Below are 23,967 nucleotides of genomic sequence, written 5' to 3' on the forward strand. Positions count from 1 at the left end.
TGGCTCCCTCAATCTTCGTCAGCGATGTTCAGCAACGCCTTGGGAGAAGTCAGAGAAATGGGACTTCACTAGCCTGTGGGTGATACGGAGCCACAAGCTGTCATCAGATCTCAGGCAGCAAAACAATGAGAGGAGAGGGAAAGGGACTGGGAATCTTAAAAAGAGATAATGGAAACCTGAGGACCAGAGGCAGCCAGGTCAGAGGCCAGGCAACCACCAAGAACACACATAAGAGGGTGCAGGGGGGCAGGGCTGTCAAGAGCTGAAGGAAACAGAGTAAGTGAAGGGTCAAAACAATAGGCACAACCACTGCCGCCCTAAAGACTCAAGGAACGAGAAGCCAAAGGCAGAACAAGGGGGGACGCGGAGAGAAAAGGAATACAGGGAGGCAACGACTATGATCTCTCACCCCAGGGAAAGCAGTTCTGGAAGAGTTAGACCCAGAGCTGGACCAGGTTAAAGAAACCCCACTGGCTGGACGATGGCAGAAGGGGAGGAGACTTGGGAAGAGACGGTTCCCTGACAGGAAGTGAGAATGACTGTGGCTGATGACCGTACGAACGAGCCACAGCCCCCTGACTAAATCTCAGCGCACCAGAACACGGGCCGAAGCAATGCAATGAACGGAAGTGCAGTTGCCGAGGATGGAAAAAATCAATTGCGCAGCATGGATGGGGCGGGGGTGGAGGGGCTGGATGAGAAACTATTCATTTGAAAAGCAGTGCAGTTGTTGGTCAGCCACAAGTTTCACCCACGCCAAAAGCATGATTGGGCCTGCTAAAATGTTAACCCAATCTTGGGCTTCGCTAGTGTTCCTGGTACGTGTTGGTACTTCACCCTCTGTCCCCTGTGGTACCCATACCAGTTGACCATAGGTAGAATTATATTCTTTTCTGGGTGCCACAGTTTGAGAGGATCAGGACAAAATCAGAACCTGTCCGGAAAGTTATCAGAGAAGTGAGAATTCAGAGAAACATACCATATAAGGAAGAATTAATGGAGCAGAGAGGGCCAGGCACACTTGCAAATCTTTGGAGAGCTATTTCATACAAGGTTGACTTGTTGTTGAACCAGGACCGGTGGTGGAAGACACAGGGAAGAAGGGCCTCTCCTGCACGTGGAACCATCCAGCCATGAAACTAGCTGCTTTGGGAAAATACACTCCCTGCTGTGAAAATGCCCCGCCCACAGGGCCTGCCTCAGGGTCATCTCTGCTACCTGTGTACCCAGGTGTCTAAAACATATTGTAAACCACCCACCGGAGCCACCATTAAAAAGAGGCCATTTAAAAGATATGCGTTACCCATTATTTTAGGACATCTGAGTTCTCCCGTGGTTCTAAATGAACTCGTCAAAGAGCAGCAGACTTAAGCTGGTAAAGAAAAAAGCCTCTCTCTGCATGTTTTGGCTGAACTAAGAGTTAATGTTTATAAGGGACCTGATAGGGACACATTGGAAAATATTTTTTTAATCTCTTTGCAACCCCACCACTGTGCCCTGGATTGGCCAACGTCATTTCATGAAGACAGCAGAGTTTCAGGAGGCAGAACAGCATCGTGCCAATGAGTGTGGGCTCTGGAGTCTAACTACCTGGGAAACAACCCAGCTCCACGAAGTTCTTCATGTGAGACCATGGGCGTGGGGGCCATGTGTCCTCACCTGTAATATTTCTGCCCTGCAGGATTTTCTTTGGGTAAAAAGTAAACCAGACATGAACTATTAGTATTAACATTATAACAATATAGAAATAATTAATATAAATGCAAAGCTAGACAATGAAACCAAAACATTTTTTCCATAAAATTCTAGGCCTCAGAGACGCAGTCGTTGACATAAGCAACTCGGGATCTCATTGTTCCTAAGTGATTTCAAGTCATCTGAGGACTCTAAGAATTTACTGTGGCAGAGATGAGCGTTCCTCGCTAAAGCAAGACACATGGGATCACTTGTCTTATGATCACGTCACTTCTACTGGGTGAGAGGAGTGGGCTAGGCAACGTTCAGGGCATTTCTGGGAGGTGCCGAGGGCTGTGGGCGAGGCTGATTTCAGTGTCCCTTGCAGGACCGCAGGAGCAGAGCGCTCACACCCCCGTTTCCGTGGGAACCTCACGGGAATCCCAGGAGAGGTACAGGAACACGTCTTCCTCCCCCTGTGCTTTTCATTTCTTAAAGGGTGCGCTCTATGCCATTTCCCTCTCTCCTTACATAACAAGTTATTTCCCTGTTATTTTTGGCTTTAATTTCTTAGAAATAGAGAAAGCAAATAACCACCTAATTAAGATGAAGTTCTCCATTGAGATAATCAGCTAAATAAAAAGAATTTCTTAACACCTGCAGAGAAATTTATAGTGATTAGCTTTCAGTGTACAGTACATCATTATGAGAAAAGCCAGCGTATCAATAATAATATTCTCATAAAGGGAGATGGTATGTATCTCCATTTATCGGAAATTCTTCACCATCCTTCAGTACTATTCTGGTTTTCTTCACAAAGGACCCACATATTTATTTTCCCCTAGATTTCCTACTTTCCCTTACAGAAATAACCCTTGGATTTATTTATCAACTTTACCATTCTTCTGTTTTCCAAAGCACCATTTAGACTTTAATTTTTAGTATTTTCTTGATTCTGCTTTCTGTTTATTTTATTCGTCTTTTCTTTCAACTTCTTTCACTGAATATTTACTTGACTTATTTCCTTTTTAAGTAAAATCACTTAAGGCTATTAATTTTACTCTGGATATAGTTTCAGCCACACACATTTTAAGAAGTAGAAATCTGATTTTTAATTATTTTCTAACTAGTCTGTAATGGTAGTTTTGCTTTTTTAATTTGATTTCATCTTTACTCAGGACTTAGCATTTTTGTTTCCAAAAGGAATGATAATTTTAATTGGGTTTTGATAGTTACTAATTTCTATTTTATTGTATTCTAGAAAAAGAGACCTATGCATTTTCTTATTTGGGGAATTTGTTAAATTTTCTTTTTTTGGTAGCCTGCTATGTGGTCGATTAGGTTAGATTACTTAAAAGCAGTACTAAGGGCCCTGGTTGGTGTAGCTCAATGGATTGAGCACAGCGGGCCTGCAAACCAGGCAATCCCGGTTCGATTCCCAGTCAGGGCACATGCCTGGGTTGCAGGCCGGTTCCCTGCAGGCCAGTTCCCAGCAGGGGACACACAAAAGGCAACCATACATTGATGTTTCTCTCCCTCTCTCCTTCCCTTCCCCTCTAAAGATAAACAAATAAAATCTTAAAAAAAAAAAAGCAGTGTTAAAATTCTCTATGCCCTATTTATTTTTTGACTTTATGTGCCCACAGTTAAGAGGTATGTATCATGGTTTCTCAGAATGAGAATTCTATTTCACCTTCTCCTTGGTGGCTTTCCCTTAGGATGTGTTATGTACCCCCCGTGTCACACATAAAGGGCCCTGGCCCCCGCGGGTAGGATTGCCACGTCCTCCCTGTGCATTGTCTGTGCCGCACTTTGCCTTGTGGGGAAACTCAGCTGGTAAAATACTTTTACTTCCAACACCTCGTCTTGTCCTCCTAATGATCCGCAAAGAGATGAGGCAGTTCTTGCCATCACCACCACCATTTCAGTTTCACAAAACTGAAATGAAGGGACTTGCCCAGTCATACCACTCAAATCGGTCTTGGGGCCCCACTCTGCACAGTCCTAGTGGGGTGCACTGGACCGTGAGTCCTCCACACCTGGACCCACGTCTGTTTTCTCCACAACACCCATGGATCGGATGGGTCTCGGTCTCCCGGCCACGCTGACTGCCCGGCAGCTGTCCCCTCTGCCCTTTGCCTACCCTGTTTATCCTCTGAGGGACATCCCACAAGGGGGGTGGGCCCTTGGGGTTGAGAACAGAGACACTAACACACAGGACATAGAAAGAGATTTACCGACGTGCAGCGAACAACTGTTATTGAAAGAGAATCTTCAGCTTCCCTGAAAAAAAACAAACAAAAACATTTTGTCATTCTTGGTGATGTTGAGGGGTGTGTGTGTGTGTGTGTGTGTGTGTGTGTGTGTGTGTGTGTGCGTGTGTGTGTGTTAGGGTCACAAAGATGAGCAGAACTGCAGAGCAGCTTCTCTCTCCTCAGCCTCTTTGGCTCAGGGAGATTGGGAGGGATGTTGAGGGAAGCAGGCATGTGCAAAGGAGCTTACACTGTCCTCAAGTGCCTCTTCTAACTCGAGGAAATCTTCAGGTTTCTGCCTCTACCATCTAACCTAAGCCCACAGCCACGGAATTAAGTCCCGGAGCCTCTCTTTAGTCTGTGTGGCGGAGAATTCACCCAGTTGCTATGACTACTAGTTAGGTTTACGTCCAAAAATTTTTTTAAAGGAGAAAACATAGCAATAACATGGATATTTTAGGTTGCTATGTCTTACACTAAACATTTCACTAAGTAGAATGAATGAATGTGACTAACATTTATCAGACAAGAGTCCGCCTGTTTATTGTTGGGCCCATGAAATCAGTGTGGTGAGCCCAGTCAGGTAATCAAGACACCAGACGTTTTTGTCTTGTTATCTCTTAGATTCCCGAAGCCATCAAATCAACTAGATAACTGCCAAGCTTGCACTTTGAATCAGAAAACAGAACTGAAAAATCAATTCTTATTTTCCTTTTTCTTTGCTATTGCTACATAGAGAAGCAGTTTGCAAAATAATTTCATTTGACTTCTTGCAGTGTGAACAATGAGGCCAATCGCTGCTAGCATGTTATTTCCTCAAATGGATAAACTCAGCCCAAAGTTTCTAAGTGTCTGGGGGTTGCCCCTTCTCCGTTTCCTATAATAACAGGCCTTTTCCAAAATAAGTCACAACAAACCAATATCCAAGTGCTCTCCAAAGGACGTTTTGGCCTCACAAGAGTTGGAAGAATTAAAGAAGTTTTGTCAGTTGTGTTGTGCCATTTTGCTTTGCCTGGTTCCCGCCCCCCCCCCCCCAAATGGCAATGACCTTGGGAATCAAGCTAAAAAAAATTAGCAGGCCTGGGATTCCCACAGGCAGCATGGCAGAGCACACGGATGCATAGAGCACATCAAGTCACATCCCTGCTTGGAAGTCGTCCATGGCTCACCCTTCCAGGAGAAGAATAGCACCTGAACTTGCTCCATCAGCATTCAAGACCCGCCATTCCCTGGGCTTCACTTCCCAGAACTACTCTCTAGGCCTGCGGTGCCTTAGGCAAACTGAACCATTCAGCGCCCTCTGCTCCCCACTCAATCGCTCCTGCTTATTTATCTCTTTGCCTGGACCACACTTCACCTCCATCTTCGTGGGCCAAATTCTATCCAGCATTAAAGGCATAGCTGAAATACTTCCTGGACTCTCCTCTGTTTTGTCAAACCACAACTTCCTCACAAGTTGGAGGAATCTCCAGCTAAATGCCCCTTCCCCCTGCTTCCCCGGAGGCCGTGTCTGCCCGCCATCTCAACAGGGGCCACACACGTTTCTGCACCAGCAGCTGGCCACGGAATCCTGGTGTGCTGCTTTAAACCGTAAATACTTTTCTTCCTTGGTTACAGTTTGATCCAGCCTGGCAGAAATATAAATAGCACTGAAAATCTCAAATTTATTTGCTGGATTCGATCATCTTTGAGAAAGCTTCCAAGAGTTAAGGAGGGAAACTTCATGATTTCCATCACCATACTTCGTTTTTCAGAAGTGAAATCACCCAGTCTTTTCCTCGCTGCCCTGCCCCCTCGGCTTTTTCTCTGGCAATCCTGAAGCCATGCTGGGCTGGGCTGAAGGATTCTACTTTCAGTCCTTGGGCAGATTTTCTCTGTAAATCTTAAGCTGTGCGTGCACATGAGACTGTCTCCCCTGAAGTGGGAGCTGCACCCTGTGTTTTCATTTTCTTTCTCTGACTTTTTGACTGTTACCTGTTGTTCGATGTGTGCCACGGGCCCTCAGCAATGAAAAACACCCCAAAACCTGATCAACCACTCACAAAAAGGCACAAACTAAAGTAAAAAAACTTGCTGTATCTTCAAGCTGGCTTTCCTCTGACTCAATTTCTCATTTCTCCTTATTTATATGAAAGTCTTTAAAACAGCGTTGGTGGAAAAATTTAAACGACAAAGACTGCACGTGCCTATAAAATGACTGGTCACCCTCTTTTCTCCTGTCACTGGCATTCCTCCATCTTAAAACGGGGATCACCAAGAGTCAGCGCCAACCATTTACACTTGCTCAGCTGAGCACCCACTGTGCACCTGCTCTCAGGGAGATCACGCGTGGGCAGAACGCGAGGCGTTTACACAAATCACAGTGACTCCAGGATGAAGGTGGTAGGTGCCGTATTATTGGAACTACATACACACCAGCAGGCTGTCTTTGTGAGAGCATTGAAGAAGAGGTATCAAAAGGGTTAAAGAAGAACAAAGAGGCTGAGGGTCAACTTAGACCAATCTTTGGCATATGTTACAACCACACCACAAATCCTGAAAGGCTGGGGTCTATGCATTATTCATCATTACATTCCCTGCGGTGCCTAGCACAGTGCCTTGGGCATGGTGGGGCTTGAGAAATACAGCAGCCTGTGCCACCCGATTGCTTCTGCCAGCAGGTGAAAGAGAGCAGGTAGTAACCAAGATGGAGTTCTAAAACGAGGCTGCGGTTACTGCTCTCAGGAACACCAGACCCTGGTAGAATCACAGGAGATCATCCCTGTCACCCATCTCTGCTCTGTGCTAATCTGTGTGCCTCTGGGTGACAGAAGACAATGTCATACCTCAGAATATCCACTACTTGTTCATAGGAGAGCTCTTCAGCGGGCTCGTTGTTCACCTGGAGGATCTGATCGCCAGGGAAAAGCTTGCCATGAGCACAGCCTCCTGTTGGACAGAGAAGATGTAACTGGTGCTCGCCCAGGAGGGCCACACCCCATGTGTCACACCCCACTCCTGAGCGGCAACCTGATCCAGTCCTCAGGGCACTGGCTTGCTGCCCCCCCCCCCCAAACCGGCACTGCAGACGGCCTCGGGCTCACGTGGATCTCAGATTTACTGTTTACAAATCATGGATACTGTCCCTACCATCCATCACCGTCGCAGGACGTTAGGAGACTGTCCTGAGAAAGGTCACTAGCAGAACTCCCTGAATCAACAGAGCTGGCCAGTAAATCTGCTACATGCATTTCTGGTTTGCAGGCAGTGCTCCGTCCACTGAGCCACACCAGCCAGGGCTTACATTCATTTCTAAAGAACTGTGTGAGTGTACACTGGAAGTAGTGGGTTTTAACTAGGCCCAGTTCTAACATCAATATGTGGCTGGGGTACGAAAACAGACATTAGACATTTCTAGCCTGCTCTTCACCTTGATACAGTCTATATTTTACACAGCTTCAAGTGAAAACAAATCAATAATTTCTATTACTGTCTGCCCAGAAAGTCTCCCCAGCTTGGAGCATGCGGGGTTCAAAGAGGGACCGGCTGATCCAAATACCGTCGTTGCCCGGAGGAGACTGGCCAGGGAGCCACAGGTGGGCAGAGCCCTGCCTGAGGCCAGTGGGAGCTCGGGGTTCAGATCAGCAAGTGCACTTGGGGCTCCCTCCCTCCCAGCACCAGAGGACGAATGTGCAAAGCCCAAGAGAGCATTAGGTCAGAATTAGACATGCCCTTTCTAACTTCCAGGGGCACCCATTTCTGCATTACGTTACTGGACAGAGAGATGGGAAGAGAACCACAGCTATTCCCCCACAGGAGGCCAAGCTCCTTTCCCATCTCCTAGCTGGCCCTTACCTGCCGTGACGGCCACCACAGTGAGGGGAAGGCTCTCGGAAACGTGGAATCCATAGTCCTGCAGGAGGGCGTCTTTGTCTATTGTTACCGTGTGTTTCACAGGGATGAGGGTCTGGGTTGGGATTCCAGGGGGCCCAGCAGCTGCAGCAACTTTAGCCCTGGAAGAGAAGGAGGATGTAAAAAGAGAGACGGGGGATTCGAAGTGGTGGCTACAAACCAGGTCAGCACTAGGCGCCCTGGAGGAGCTGAGCAAACAACCCTCCTGGACAGAGATAAGACACGAACACCAGGAGAAAAAGCACCAACTAGCACACGCTCTAAGAGAGACGCCAGGAACTGCCATGGTGCGCAGAGCAGGGGAGAGCAGTTTTAACTTTGGGGGATGGGGGGCAAGGAATCAGGAAGCACTCGCTATCTGGAAGAGGTGATGTGTGAAAGATGTTGAGGGTACATATGTCCTCTTGGGCCAGATCCTGGCACAGTAGTTGCTGCTGAGTGGGTGCGTGGATGGATAGATGGACGGGCATTCCAGGCAGAAGGCACCGTGGAGCCGAGGTGCAGAAGGAAAAACGTTGGCTACGGACAGGAACGCGGAGTTGTTTGGCTTGGCTGTCCATGATGCTTGCTTCACTGTGTCTTTGGTAGTTCTTTCTTCCTTTTTTGCTTTCTGATGAATTTGCTTTCCTTTGAACCTCGTGTCTGTGAGGATTCCAATATGAAATCCCAGATAATGAAGACTTCCTCTATGTTAATCCTTTAAAAACATGTATATTCTCTATGTATCTAAAATCAGTCAAGGTGCAAGCTGCATTTCCCATCTCTCAAAACCACAAAGTGAGTCACAAACTATTTTTTATTTGACTGTGGCAAATGATTTTCCTCCCACGAGGAGTCACTGGTTCTTCCTGGGGAAGGTCAAATAGTGACGGGATGAGGTGTTTATTGTCATTATAAACTCCAGAAATGTGGAGAAGTAATAGGTCCCTCAGGGCTCTGCAGTTAAAGGCTATCATTCATTGTCATCCATTTCCCAAACACTGTCAGGAACTCTGACTAATGCGCTAGGACCTCATTTATCTGGGGCTCACCTCTCCGTCATTTACAATGATCTCCAACTTCAACGAGAACCAAGAAATATGAAAAACAGCCTCATGGAGCCAAAATGCACGTGACAAGTCCCAGGACAAAGCCTCCTGCACATCATCCATCAAGAAGCTGCGCAGACCCTGGCTGAGAGCAGGTTGAAGCTGTCTGAATAGAGGACTCACGCAGCTTAGAAGCAGAGAGAAGGTTTGTCCTAGGAAAGCACACGGGAGTACTGAGAAGTATTAGCAAACAGACCTCACGAGGGGGAAGAAATAGAAGCCGTGAAAATTTATACTGAATAAAACCCCTAGCTATTCCTGATTTTTAGAAAACCTTAAATCTAGGAAAGGGTCTTTCTAAATAGAATAAATAATATATACTACACTGACAGCCAAAAATCAACATCTATGTTCCTTTCAAAAAGCAGCAGGAAGGATACCTTAGACACTACTCCTGTTTCACGTAGCCCGAGGAATGCTTGTGATAGTTTTCACAGAAGCGAAAACAATAACAGACATTATAGGCACAGGAAATGGAAAAAATACCACCTTTTAAAAAAACAGATGATGATATACACCTACAAAATAATCAACAAAGAGAACTGCTGGAAATAAAAAAAAATCAAGTTCGGTGAAGTTGCAGGATAAAATCACAAGGACAAAAAGCATTCCACAATCCATTCAAAACAGACCAGCTGAATGTGTACTGGGTGGGAGGCATGCTTAATGAGCTAACACCATGGAGGAAGACACAAGTAATTCCAAACTAGTTTCCTTGGAGTTGCTCAGTACACTGGCCTTTGCACGAGCTCTTCCCTCTGCCTAGCATCCCCCCTGCTCCCAACATACACACTCTCAGCAATTTCCCCAACACACCCAGCCATGCCCTTTACCTGGCCGGCTCCTACGCTGCCCTCTGGTTTTGGCAGAAACATCCCGCTCCCCCTGCTGAACACACCCACAGAAACTGTACATCCCTTTTTTGAATCATACACCACATTTGTAAGGACCAGTGTGAAGTCTCTTGTTTGACTATAGTTTTTTTTTTAATTGTCGTTCAGTTCCAGTTGCCCCACATTTTTTCTCCTGCTGGACTAGAGTTTGTATGGCAAAAACTATGTGCTGAATTCAAAGCTAGGCGTAGAGTAAGGCTTGCAAAATGCTTAGAGAACAGAAGGAAAAAAAACAAACCTTATCACAGCGCTAAACAGAATCCATTGTGACGCCTTGCAAATGGGCAGGCTCATCTGACTTGGCAGTTTGGGAGGGTACCTTCCGCAACAAGGGCGGACAAGGGAGGCCCCACTGGGCTGACTAATCCCTGGACGGCGTTGGGAGCTTTGGTCCGACCCCTGGATCTGACATTTTCCCCGAAGGCCGTATTTCAGCTTTTGTTTGGAAAAGGGATTGCCAAAGAGCATGATCAAACCACGGCCTCTCCTCACAAAAAATGTTCAATATTTGACAGAGCGCTGAAGGAAATGATCTCTGTAGCCAGATTTTCTCTCGATGCATCTTATAAATGTCAAACTGAGTGCCAGTGATCCAAAAACCTGTGTCTGCTGCCTTCGTAATGGTTTCAAGTCGTAAGTCTGGAGTTGTTGCTGTGGTTTTATACTGGAACAGAAGTAAGACCTGTGGCTACACTAATGGAACTCCTGCCTGATAACCGGACGGAGCCCAAGGTAGAACCAGAAAAAAACATGTTCAATTTATTGTGAAAATAGTCTCACGTAGGCTAATTCTCTATTTTATGGATTATCACTTCGCACTGAGCTGATCAATGACATGAAAAAGGAAAAATACCAGGCTGTGCTTTAAATATTCTCTGGCTTTTTATCTGCTTTCTGACAAAGTATGTTTTACCTCTATGTTGTAACAATGAAGAATTCACCTTTGAGTTCTAGCAGGACGTGGAGAAACTGTTCTGAATCTATGTTTAAACATCATATTATGTTGAGCTTAAGTGATTTTAAGAACTAAAGTCTGGTGTGAATTGGATTTTTAATCTAAAGCTTATCCAAAGAAAGAATAACTGAGGTAGCAGCCTAGACCAGAAAGAAATTGAGGACTTTGCTGGCAGCTGTGTCGGCTTCTCGGGGCCACTGAACGTCCGTCCATACTGTGAGTACAGGGTGAGAGAGCAAAGGCCTGCAGCTGTGAGGAGGGGCAAGCACCCCACTGTCACTTCGAAAAGGAGATTCAGAAAGGGGGAGTCAGACCGTGGCAGCTCTCGGCATGCTGTGCAGGAGCCTCCCGGCCTGCCTTCCTTGGTCTTTCCACTGTTGCCCATGAGTCAAAAAGCAATAACGATTTGGTACTGGGAATGGTCTTCCTACATCATTAGGAGCACCAGAAAAGTCAGCGAGGGCCATCCCTACAGTTAGTAAACAGATGGTGGTGGTGATGAACAAGCGAATCTGGAAACCAACAGCAAGGGCTCTGACACTCAGATGCTATGAGGCATGCGTGTGCACATGCACACCTGCGTGTGTGCACGTGTGTGCAGACCTGTGTGTTCATTACTAGTGAGATTCAAGATAAGTTGCAAGAAATCATCATATTCAGCCACAAGGATAAAACCGAGTCCCAAGAAGAAGACATCAAGGTGCACTAAGCCCTTTGTTTCTGTACACCGTGCTCAGAAAAACTGGCATTGCCAGACTGAGCACGAGAACATTCAGTAGGGCTTATGCTGAATGGTTTTAATGATACAGCAAAATTATACTAAAGTTCACATGGAAAAATAGGCAGGCAGGTGTAAAAAAAGGAAAACAAGGAGTAATAGAATTCTAATTGAACAGATAAACATGTAAACAGTTTTAACAAGCGTGTGGAGTCAGGCAATTAGATTGAAGGAACAGAAGAGCCAGCCCAGAGAGAGGTCCGATGTCCCACTCCCAGACACAGGACTTCATAGATGATGAAGCAGGGGCCGTAAATCAGCGAAGAAAAATCACTCGCAGTCAGTGGTAAGGCAAACCGCTTTCTGCTTTAGAATAAATCAATGAGATCTTCATCTCATAGCCTATTCTAAAATAAACTACATATTAAAGAATTAAATATAGAATATTTTAACGATGAAATTGAAAATTAATTAACCTCATTTAATTATTGGGTGAGGATTACCTAAGCTTAGAAGCAATCAAAGAAATTGCTAAGAGAGTATCATTTAACTACATAAAAATCAAAACTTTTGCCCTGGTTGGTGTGGCTCAGTGGATTGAGTGCTGGCATGTGAACCAAAGGGTTGCCAGTTCAAATCCCAGTCAGGGCACATGCCTGGGTTGTGGGCCAGATCTCCAGTTGGGGGCATGTGCGAGTCAACCGCACACTGATATTTCTCTTCCTCTCTTTTTCCCTCCCTTCCCCTCTCCCTCAAAATAAATAAATAAAATCTTTTAAAAAACCCCAAAACTTGTAGGACAGAAAAAATTGGTATAATTAAGTAGACAAGTATACTATAAATTAAGTCTTTCTCATTTCATCACTCATACAGTTATACAAAGCTGTTAAAAAATGGCAATTAAGTTCAAAGCAAACTGCTTAAAAATCAGAATATGCTATTAAGTAGTCTGTGTTGCACTATTCATACAGAAATTCAACACAGGTCACAGAGTCCATTGGGCGGGTAGCTATTTCTAGAAGAGCGCTGATGTCGTGTTATTCCTGTAGTGGAATGTGAAGTTACACGATGAGAGAGTAGTTGTCTTCACCACACCTGAATAACTTGGTATCACGAGGCACGCACCTACCCAAGCACACACACTCATTCCAACTGAGCACCACTATGTGAATTTGACTAATGACTGTAAAGAGCCACCCACTGAAAACTGATTTATAATCTAAGCAATCAAAGCCACTTTGGAAGCTGACAGTCCTCCCCAGAAAATGCACTATTTTAAGATGCATTATAAAGACCAACATTACTCCAGGTCCATAAGAGTTACCAGTTCATTTAGTGAAATTTAGAAATGAAAATAGTTATTTTTAACTAATTTGCTCCTAGATGATTTGATTAGACTCAGAGATAAGGCTTAACATTTATGGGGGGAAATGGCTCACAAGTAAAGTACAACTGGCTGCAATGATCAACTTTTTTTTTTAAAGATTTTATTAATTTATCTTTAAAGGGGAAGGGAAGGAGAGAGGGAGAGAAATATCAATGTATGGTTGCTTCTCGTGTGTCCCCTGCTGGGAACTGACCTGCAACTCAGGCATGTGCCCTGACTGGGAATCAAACCGCGATCCTCTGGTTTGCAGGCCCACGCTCAATCCACTGAGCTACACCAGCCAGGACTAAGCTTTTAAAAGTCTGAAAAAAACAACAGGATTGCTAAAAGATACATGCAAACTTATAGGACTCCAGATGAATTTCTATGTCTTCTTTTTCTGGACTTTAGAAAACATTTCAATGTACTTTTCTCATTTCTTGCCTGGCTATCAGGAAACTTGGAGCCAATGTTTGCATTCTAATGCTAACCCTATGTCTAACTGGTTTACAATCCACTTATAGCATCTCTAGTCCTTTTTTTAATTAAATTTTTTTATTGCTGTTCAATGACGGTTGTCCCCATTTTCCCTCATTACTCTCCTCCGACCTGCCCACCCCCTCCTCCCGCATTTAATCCTCATACCCCTCTGTTGTTTATCAGATGAAATAAATTAATACAGTTCTCAATGATTAGTAGGAATTGATTCCTTTTTAAAATATATTTTATTGATCATGCTATTACAGTTGTCCCATTTTTTCTCCCTTTTATTCCCCTGATCCCTGCATCCCCTCACCAACATTCCCCTCTCCCCCCTAGTTCACGTCCATGGGTCGCACATACAAGTTCTTTGGCTTCTCCACATTTCTAGTCTTTATTGAAATTTTTCTACATGTTTTAAAACTGTAAACCATCAAAAATTCCTTTTGGAAGAAAGAAGAGTGTAAAATTTAAATATATTTTAATAAGTACTATAGTCCCTTACTGTGAAAATTCTTAATCAATAAATATCTGTTGAACATCTATTATAGACCGCATACTCTTCCTGGGCTGAAGATACTTGTAAAGCAGAACAGTCACAGTCATTGGTCTCATATGTGGCAGGAAGGTTGGAGAAGGGCCATATAATCAAATGGGGGAGAGAGACAATGAACAAGTAACAAATGGATATACTATTATAAAGTACAACAAGGAGTAAGTACTCAAGGAAACAAACAGGGGCCCACTGTGCCACTGAATGGTTTTGGGTGGGGTGGGGCTGGGGGCAAGTGTGTGGGGCAGGAGCAGTCTGTACCTTGAAAATTCCACTATGGCTTCAGGGCAGAGAATTGGGTGGAGCAGAGAAGGGGGATGGAGGGGTGGAGGGATCAGAGATATGTTTGAAGGTGAACTGACAGGAGATGCTGGTGGGGCGGAGGCAGAGTGTGAAGGAAAGAGAAAAATCCAGGATGACTCCCAGATTTCTTGATTAAGCAACAGAGTGGTAGGTGATACCATTTATTCTACTCCAGGGTAACTCCAGTGATCTACCCGAAACTCAGCTTTTCAGTTCCTGATCATCAAGCAATCTGAGGACACCAAGAACCCAGCCTGTATCGAAGGTGCAGAGTTGGAAGTGAGAAGCAATTTAAATAAGGCTACTTGTGATTTACCCTAGAAACACAGACATTATGTCTTCCACGGACAATGCCAGGAAACTTTCCTTCTTTTTCTTCTCTTCCTCAAGCACATGGAAAACAAAACTCCCTAGATGCATGAAAAGATGCTCAGCATCGTGAGCCATCAGGAAAACACAGACAAAAACCACAGCGAGACACCACTTTACACCTGCTGGGGTCAATACAATCCAAAACACAGATAATACCAAGTGTTGACAAAGATGGAGACATTGGAACCATCAGACTCTGCTGGTGGAAATGTAAAGTGGCACAGCTGCTTTGGAAAACAGCCTGGCAGTTCCTCAGAAGGGTATGTATTGAGTTACCCTATGGCCCAGCTATTCCATCCTTAAACATTGACCCCAGAGAAATGAAAACATATGTTCAAACAAAGTTCTACACAAATGTTTATAACAGTGTCATTCATAATAGCCCCAAAGTAGAAATGACCCAAGTGTTCATTGGCTGATGCATGAACAAAGTAAATATTCCATAATGGAAGGATGTTTGGTAATAAAAAGGAATAAAATATGATACATGCTATACATGGATGAACCTTAAACACATTACGCTAAGTGAAAGGAGCTAGTCACAAAAGACCACATATCATATGATTCCATTTAATGGGAGATAACCAGAACAGGAGACTATAGACCCAGAAAGTACCATATTTTTGGACTATAAGATGCACTTAGGTTTCAGAGGAGGAAAATAGGAAAGAAAATTTTGAAGCAAAAAATGTGGTAAAATATTTAATAACATAAATAACATAATATTTTACCAAGGCAAATATAAGCAGAACTGAACAGCAGCATTAACGACCATTATTCCTCCCAAATTTGAGGGGGAGAAGACAGTGCGTCTTATAGTCTGAAAAATACGGTAGAAAGCTGGGGCTGGGGGCACGGCAAACCGGGAATGACTGTTAGTGGGTACAGGGGTTCTTCCTGGGGTACTGAAAATGAGAATTCTAAAAGAAAAATTCTAAAATTAGATTGTGGTGATTGTTGCACAATTCTATATATATACAGTAAATATATAACTTTCTAGAGGTCAGTATTACCTTTTACTTATATTCTGTGTAAGAAGCTAGATATTAGAGAGTTCCAATATCAAATATTTAGGCAACATCAAGTTAAAGTTATACACATCTTTTCTGCAGGAGTTCTCACAGCCTTCAATGTGCTAAAATGCACCAAGAATCACCAAGAGGGGTGGGCTTGGGTGGGATGCGGGCTGCATCACTTCCCAGACACATCTGACCATGGCACATTTTAAGGGAGCTGCATACCCCCAGGGTTTGCAGAATCCACTTTAGGAAACAATGTACCTAGCAGCTTTCCCATTGGTTCATCAAGTACCACTTAACCACTTGTAATATCCTGGAGATGAGGCTGATCTTTCCCTGCCCTCAGAGAGTTGACAATTTAGAATAAAGAAAAGGAATACACACAAATAAGTTGAACACACCAGGAGGAGCATAATGCCAATTCTACAAATCATGTGTGGCCCCATGGGAGAAATGAATTCTGACTGTGGGCTAGGGACCACTTCATGGAAAGCACAGCACTTTAGCTGGACTTCGCACTGCAGGTGGGTTCTGGACATGGAGATGGGAGCCCAGGTCTCCCTAAGGGGTAGAAGGGGTGGTGGGGGTGCTTATGGTAAGGGAATAACGAGTAGGTCATTTTAGCTGGAGTATGATATGAATGAAGCAGAGTAATAAGGCAAACAGCTATAAAGGACGGTGGGGTTAATCTCAGAGAGCCTTGAATGTCAAGCCCAAAATGTTTAAACTCAGCCTCTCAGAAATGAAGACCCATCAACAGGTTTCTGAGCGGGAAGCGTCGGGGGAGGCGATGCTCCTATACAAGTCACTCTCTGAGTGAGCCTTGGCTGTTCATCTGTGAAATGGGGCTAATTCTAGCAGCCTTATCTCACTGCAGTGTGTGAGGATCAGAGCACTGGGCCAGCCCGAGCAGGGCTTATTCTCAGCAGCAGAACAGCTGTTTCCAGTTTCTTCGGAAGAATGTGTGTCTGTCTCAGAAACACCTGACATGTGATAGTTTATCTGCGTGGCAGGGCCAGATGGGAAATCTGAGATGGAAAATGAAGGCTTTGAAACAGAACATATTTTGAGTTCTCTTGTAGCAGTCACATCAGATTTGTATTTGATTTCACTTTATTTTGTTTAGAATGAAATGGGGACTGCAAGGAAGGAACAGCTGCTAGAAACGAAGTCGGGGAAAGAGTGTAAACAGCAGATTGTCTGACCCTCACGTCAAGTACAAAGACAAGGGTGTGTGTGAGACAGAGAAAGAGACCGAGAGAATGAGGGAGCATCTATGAGTGTGAGTTCAAAAGCATGTGTGAGTTCAAAATGCACGCGTGCATGTGTGTGAGCATTTGGTGTATGAGTGTGTTTGTCTCTGAAAATGCGAGAGTGAGTTCTGTGTGTGTGTGTGCTTGCGTATGCGGGTGCACGTTTGAGGGACGCAGAGGGGAGGGCTGGAAGGGACAGAGAGAAAGGCGCTCCTGCAAAATTGCTGACCGGTTTCCACTTCTCCCACCCCGTGGTGTAAGAACAAAGCAAGCGGGACACAGTGATCCCCAGGCACTGCCAAGACTGGCGGAGCCTCCTCCCGCAGGACACCAGTCCTTCACTGGCAGACACCTCTGCCAGCCCGGGAGCCTTACCGGGCCGAACTGTCCCGCGAGCGCCGAAGCCATCTTGCCACCATTTGCTCTATCCTGTGTGCTTTCCGTGTCTGGAATAAACTGGTCTCCAGCTCTTCCATTTACCTAAAAGCAAGAAGAGTTTCCTTAAGACCCTTGCCAAGGTATTTTGAAGACTTTGCTGACAGATCGCTGTGAAGCTTCCTGTATTTGCCCATTTTAAGAAATGCTAATCAAAGAGCCAGGGCTCCGCTTGCACCTGAAATGAACGTGCACAGGGGCTCGGCGCCCACAGAGAGGGCAGCTTCCGCAGCCCCCTGCGCTGAGGGGTCCACAGTCCTGTGGCAAGCAGGTTGGCTTAGGAAATAAAATAGATTAGGTTTCTCGAACTGTGATTGTGACCCACTGTGACAGACATACCTTCCTGCATGTCTCTGTCCCCCCCAGCTGTGTGTGCGCCCTGGACAGCGCAGCTCAGCTCTGCCAGCAGTGGGAACTGCACACTCGGGCCTGCTCTGAGTGCTGATGCTTTGGCTCAGTATTGTATATCTAATTTCCAAATATGTAATTCATTTGCATAATTTAAAACCTAGACTGTGAAAAGGATTCACAGCCAGTATATTGGGCACTATGCTAAATTTCGTTAAGAGGTTAGATCTCATGTTAAGTGTGTTCTTATCACAATTATTTAAAAGTACAGTGAAAAGTCTCCCCTCTATCCTCACCTGCCTTCATCCACCCGGAGCCCACACCCATAGGTAATCACCGCCCTCCTTCCTGATTTATCTTTCCGGAGTTTCTTTATGCCTAGACAAGTAAATACAAATAAATACTTTATACTTCCTCTTTTCAACACAATACACATCGTGCATCACACACATTGTCCTTCTCAGAATATGTTATACCCATGTCTTTCCACATCAGTACAAAGAAGCCTTCTTCATTCCTTTTGACAACTCCCAAGTGTGAGTGTACTGTAATTTAAGTAGTAGCCCTCTACTGATAGACATTGGGGTTACTGCCAGCCTTTTGCTACTTTAAACAATACTGTAATGTAGCATTTCTGCATGCTTGCAATTCTGTATCTGGATAAGTTCCCAAATACTGAATTGCTAAGTCAAAACTTATAGGCATTTGTGCTTTGAGGGATGGATGTTGTCAGGTCACCAAGAAAAACAATCCATGTGCTTGGGATTCCAATTTCATAAAACAGTCTGTACTTAGAGCTTTCTATGCCACATTATTTCACTTTCTTAAAATACTGGTCTCAAATCAGCAAATTGATTCTACAACCTAATAAATAGTCACAAAATAAGATCAGATATTGGGAAATAACCATGGATACAGAGAAAGTAAGAAAAGAATGATAAGAGATTGTGTTGCTTAATAATACAGAAAGATATTTGAAAACCTTAATGACACAGATGGTTTTCAAGGAAAATATAGAGTAATATCAGATGACCCTGAAAGAGATTTAAAATTCTAAATAGACAACTACCATAGAAGAGAAAATTGTTAAAGAGCTACCCACCCACCCCCCGCCCAAGTAGTCACAGGCACAGACAGGTTGAATTCTTATAAATCTATAAGATGTACACCTCATCCTGATAATTTTCTGTTTTATTGTAAATAGAAACTTATTATTTTGGAATAATTTTAGATGTATAAAAGGTTTCAAAGACAGTACAGAGAGTTTCCCATGCATACCCTTCGTTAAGTTTCCCCTAACGTTAATATCTTACATAATCATTGTACCTTTGTCAAAACTAAGAAATTAACATTGATCCAGTAATATTCACTATAATATAGGCTTTATTCAGATTTTACAAATTTTTCCCCACTAATGTTCCTTTTCTGTTCCAGGATCCAATCTAGGATAATGTTGCTTTTAGCCAACTTGGTTAATTTTTCCCCAAATGTTATTTTAGATGCTTGAGTATAAAGAAGGAAAGCTTCCAAATTATTTTGAAGCAGTCAGTACAATATTGATACCAATTCTGTTATAAACAGCACAAACCTCTCTTGTGCCAATCCCTGCTGGCCTGAAATGTTTCTGTGGAAAAATTAGCTGACAGTCTTACAGGAGCTCCCCTGTGGGAAACTAGTTGTCTTTGTCTTGCTGCTTTTAAGATTTTCTCTTTGTCTTTTACCTTTGCCATTTTAATTATGGTGTATCTTGGTGTGGGCCTCTTTAGGTCCACCTTGTTTGGGACTCTCTGTGCTTGTATGTCTTTTTCCTTCACCAGGTTAGGGAAAATTTCAGTCATAATTTCTTCAAATAGGTTCTCAATCCCTTGTGCTCTCTCTTCTTCTGGTGCCCCTACTATGTAGACGTTGTTACACTTCATGTTGTCCCGAAGGTCCCTTAAATTATCCTCATTTTTTAAAATTCTTTTTTTCTTTTTGCTGCTCGGATTGGGTATTTTCTTCTACTTTGTCTTCCAAAATGCCGATTTGATCCTCTGCTTCATTCAACCTGTTTATTCCTTCTAGTGTATTCTTCATTTCAAATGATGCATTCACTTCTGACTGGTTCTTTTTCACGGTTCATATGCTCTTTATTATGTTTACCATCTCTTCGTTTAAGTTCTCATTGATTTCATTCATTCTTACCCTAAGTTCCTTGAGCATCCTTATAACAAATGTTTTGAACTCTGTATCTGGTAAATTGTATGCCTCCCTTTCATTTAGCTCTTTTTTTTTTTTTCTGGAGATTTCTCCTGTTCTTTCACTTGGGGAATATTTCCTTGTTTCCCTACTTTGGCTGCCTCTCTGTGTTTGTTTCTAGGTTTTAGGTATTAGGTAGATCTGCTCTGACTTCCAGTCTTGGCAGAATGGTCTTATGTGCCAGGTATCCTCTGGGAATGCCCAATACACATAAGGAAAACAGCACGAGGAAAAAAAAATACCTTCAGATACTGACACTTTTGGCAACTAGGTGCCTTACCATTAAAATCTATTAGTCGTTGAGCCCCACCCATCATGCAAAGCTTCCAATCATTTGTTTCTAGTGTAGTCGTCAAACTGCGGTGCTTTATCCATAATCAACATGAATGGACATTTGAGAAGGGCCTGCGTTATGAAAAACAGACGGAAACAAACATAGCTCAGAAGAAACAGAGACAATGTCAGAAGCAGAAGAAAAAAATTTAACCTATAATTCAGATCTTTAAGAAGATAACACCTGCCCTGGCTGGTGTCTCTCAGTGGATTGAGTGCTAGCCTGTGAACTGAAGGGCCGCTGGTTCCATTCCCAGTCAGGGCACATGCCTAGAATGTAGACCAGGTCCCCAGTAGGGGGCGCATGAGAGGCAACCACGCATTGATGTTTCTCCCCCCCTTCCCTTCTCTCCAAAAATAAATAAATAAAATGTTTAAAAAAGAAAGATAGCATCTTACCTCCATGAAACAAGAAGAGGATTTCTTTTGTGAAAAAAATCACAAAACATGAATAAACACTTGAATATTAAAAATAAGATTGCTGGAATAAAAATTCAATTAAAAGGTTGAGAAATGTGGGGAATGAAATATCATAGAAAGAGTTATAAGAAGCCAAGCACAGGGAAAATAGAAAAATCAAAAATGCATAGTTATCAGTTCAACATTCAACCAGCCTGAAGAAGAGAGTAAAGGAAATAGAGATAAGGGAATTATTAAATAATTCAATACAATTTCCCTGAAAAACCTAAGTTTCTAGATTAAGAACATCTATGAACTGCCCAACACAATGAATAAAAAAGGACCCACATTAAGATATAACACTATAAAATTTTAGAAACTAGAAACAGAATATCTTTAAATCTTCCAGCAATAAACCAGATCACATAGAAATAAATGAGACTAAAAATTACATTAGACTTCTTAATGAGAAGAGTGGAAGCTGGAAGACATTGAAACCTTATCTTCAATTTTCTGAAGGAAAATAATTTTCAATCTAGAATTCTACACCCAGTCAAACTGCCAATCAAGTAGGAAAGACATTTTCAAATGTTCAGGTCTCAAAAATCAACCTCTCACATATCTTTTCTCAGGATGCTACTAGAGAATGTGCTCTAGCAAAACAAGGAAATAAATGAATGAAGAAATGGGACCTAGGAAAGTCAGTAGGAAATACAGAGCAGAGGCAAAGGGAACACCCAGAATGACTGTAAAGAGACGGACTATGGTAACACCTGTGTTTGAGGCCTGTATTACAGACTGTACATATTGGTCCATAAAGACAGAGGTTTTAGGGAAAAAAGAAGATTATCTGATGGGCAGAATATGTCACTGAAAGGCTGTTGGAGGATGGGGAAAGAATTAGCAACAAATTCATGAAAAACTAGGCAAATCAAAAATGAGAAATTGTGAAGTCCAAGAAAAACAGTGAGCTGTAAAAAATGGAAATGAAATTATAGTTCACTACTTAGCTCAGCATTACCAACATTTGAATTGCCATAATAATGTAAACACTGAAAAACGGTTGCTCAAAAACAGTGATATAATGACGTTGGGAGGGCACAGTAAAGGGTCGCTACTGTGTTGGTATAAGAATTAAATCCTCCGCTACACAGTCATTAGGTAATGCCTAAAATCCATAAATTAAGAAATAGTAATGCAAGGATATTTCTCAGAAATATGGAGAGAAAAAAGGGGAAATAGCTAGAAGAGTTGAAGGAGGTTGCCTCTAAGAAAAGAAATTAGAGGCTGAGGAGGAGTGAGGCAGGAACTGCTGACTTGTTAGAAGCCCTTAGTACTATTTTAAAAAACTATTTAACCCTGGCTGGTGTAGCTCAGTGGACTGAGCGCAGGCCTGTGAACCAGACAATTGTGGTTCGATTCCCAGTCTGGGCACATGCCTGGGTTGCAGGCCGGTTCCCTGCAGGCCAGTTCCCAGCAAGGGATGCACGAAAGGCAACCACACACACATTGATGTTTCTCTCCCTCTCTCCTTCCCTTCCCCTCTAAAGATAAATAAATAAAATCTTTTAAAAACCCCAAAACCATTTAACTATTTTTATTACTTCAATTTTAAAAATTGAATATATGCTTATCATAAAACATACAAAAAATAATGAAAATAAAATTATTGATAATCCTACTTCTCAGAGTTATCAACTGTTAATTTTTCATTCTCTTTCTATGCTTATACATGCTACATATTTTTATTAAAATGAGATATTACACTTCTCCCACTAAATATGACTCATATTTCATGAGCATTATCCCACATTAATATTTAAACACTTTATATCATCACTTTAAATTGCTATGTAGTATTATTTTTTTGACTATGTCATAATTTATTCAATAAATCTATCACTGGACATTTGTGCTGTTTCCAATTTTTCATTATTATAAAAGCTTTATAATGAATGTCCTTATTCATGGTAAATGGCTACTTCCCAAGTATTTTCTTGGGATAAATTCCTAGAAGTGAAATTACTGGATTTAAGCTTATGTTCATTTTTAAGAATTTGGAAAGTCTCAAATTACTTTCAAGGAGGTACCAGCCTGCACTCCTGCCAGGGCAGACCTTTGTAAACACTGAACATTAGCATTTTTAAAAATTTGCTAACATGATGGAAAATAGTACCTAATTATTGACTTTAATATTTATATTTTGAAAAATGTAGAAGGTAGAAGTATTATCATCCACATTCTCATAAACACTGTATATTATCTTTCCAAATATCTTCTAATTGGATGGAAAGCAGGATCTAATTATTTGTTTAAATATACATACATTTTTGAAGACATAGAAAACAGAGTAAATGTCACACATAATTTTAGCACATTAAAAATTATATAAAATAGCCCTGGCCGGTGTGGTTCAGTGGATTGAGCATCAGTTTGTGAACCAAAGGGTCACAGGTTCAATTCCCAGTCAGGGCACATGCCTGGGTTGCAGACCAGGTCCTCAGTTGGGTGCACATGAGAGGCAACCACACATCAATGTTTCCCTCCCACTCTTTCTCCCTCTCTCCTCCTCTTTCTAAAAATAAATAAATAAAAGATTAAAAATTATATAAAATAAGGATCCTATTTCAAGCATCCAACCCTTAGATATTACCCCTGTTTGGTAGGAATTCACACTAACTTTGCCCTGAATCTGTTGATACCTACAATGTATTATGTGATATTGAAATATATAGTCCACAGCTCTGCTGGTGTGGCTCACTAGATTGAGTGCCAGTCTGTGAACCAAAGGGCTGCTGGTTCAATTCCCAGTCAGGGCACATGCCTGGGTTGCGGACCAGGTCTTTGGTTGGGGGTGTGAGAGACAACCATGCACTGATGTTTCTCTACTTCTCTTTCTCTCTCCCTTTTCCTCTCTAAAAAGAAATAAATAAAAATCTTTAAAAAAATAGATATAGTCCACAAAAATAGAATTGTACTGTATTCAGTAGTCTGTATGTTGTATTTTCTAACCTGTGAATAATATATCGTGGACATCTTTCCAAATTAGTGCTCATAACACTTTTGAAACTACAAGGTGGGACCCCCAAAATCCCACAGCTACCTTCTGAAGAGTGGGCCCCTTGTAGTACAGGCCTCCCTGGCTAGGGAGCGTCCTGGCCTCTGTCTCAGACCAGCTGGCGTTGTTGTGAGAGGCTGCGTTCAGCTTCAGTTAATTTCTTCCTTTGAAGACTCTTTCATTGCATTTGCCCGCTTCACAGTGGGTGATTTGGGGGTGCGCCTGCCCACACCACACTGAGCGTTCAGCAGTTTTGACTAAAAATGGCATGACCTCCGTGCCCCACCCTTCCTATTCACCCAATCTCCCCCCAAGTGACTTTTTTTAGGTTTCCCAGGA

At 42.9% G+C, this 23,967-nt stretch overlaps 1 protein-coding gene across 2 annotated transcripts in view; it reads right to left on the reverse strand.

The window, feature by feature from the left end:
- FRMPD1 (FERM and PDZ domain containing 1) overlaps positions 1–23,967 on the reverse strand; it is a 72,055-nt gene that overhangs the window by 23,812 nt on the left and 24,276 nt on the right. Inside the window, exons 2-5 of one of the 2 annotated variants that reach the window (XM_037164122.2) lie at positions 17,193–17,297; positions 7,761–7,918; positions 6,752–6,854; positions 3,912–3,957 (exon numbers count right to left, since the gene is read on the reverse strand). In XM_037164122.2, the coding sequence (XP_037020017.2) occupies positions 3,912–3,957; positions 6,752–6,854; positions 7,761–7,918; positions 17,193–17,293 (408 nt within the window). In that variant the 5' untranslated portion in view covers positions 17,294–17,297. Of the gene's footprint in view, positions 1–1,590; positions 1,683–3,911; positions 3,958–6,751; positions 6,855–7,760; positions 7,919–17,192; positions 17,298–23,967 lie in introns of those variants that run through there. The other variant, XM_053656091.1, reaches the window with a different exon arrangement.

The sequence above is a fragment of the Artibeus jamaicensis genome, unplaced genomic scaffold (genome assembly GCF_021234435.1).
Source record: "Artibeus jamaicensis isolate MK-2021 breed Jamaican fruit bat unplaced genomic scaffold, CSHL_Jam_final scaffold_1964, whole genome shotgun sequence".
Classification (NCBI taxonomy): domain Eukaryota; kingdom Metazoa; phylum Chordata; class Mammalia; order Chiroptera; family Phyllostomidae; genus Artibeus; species Artibeus jamaicensis.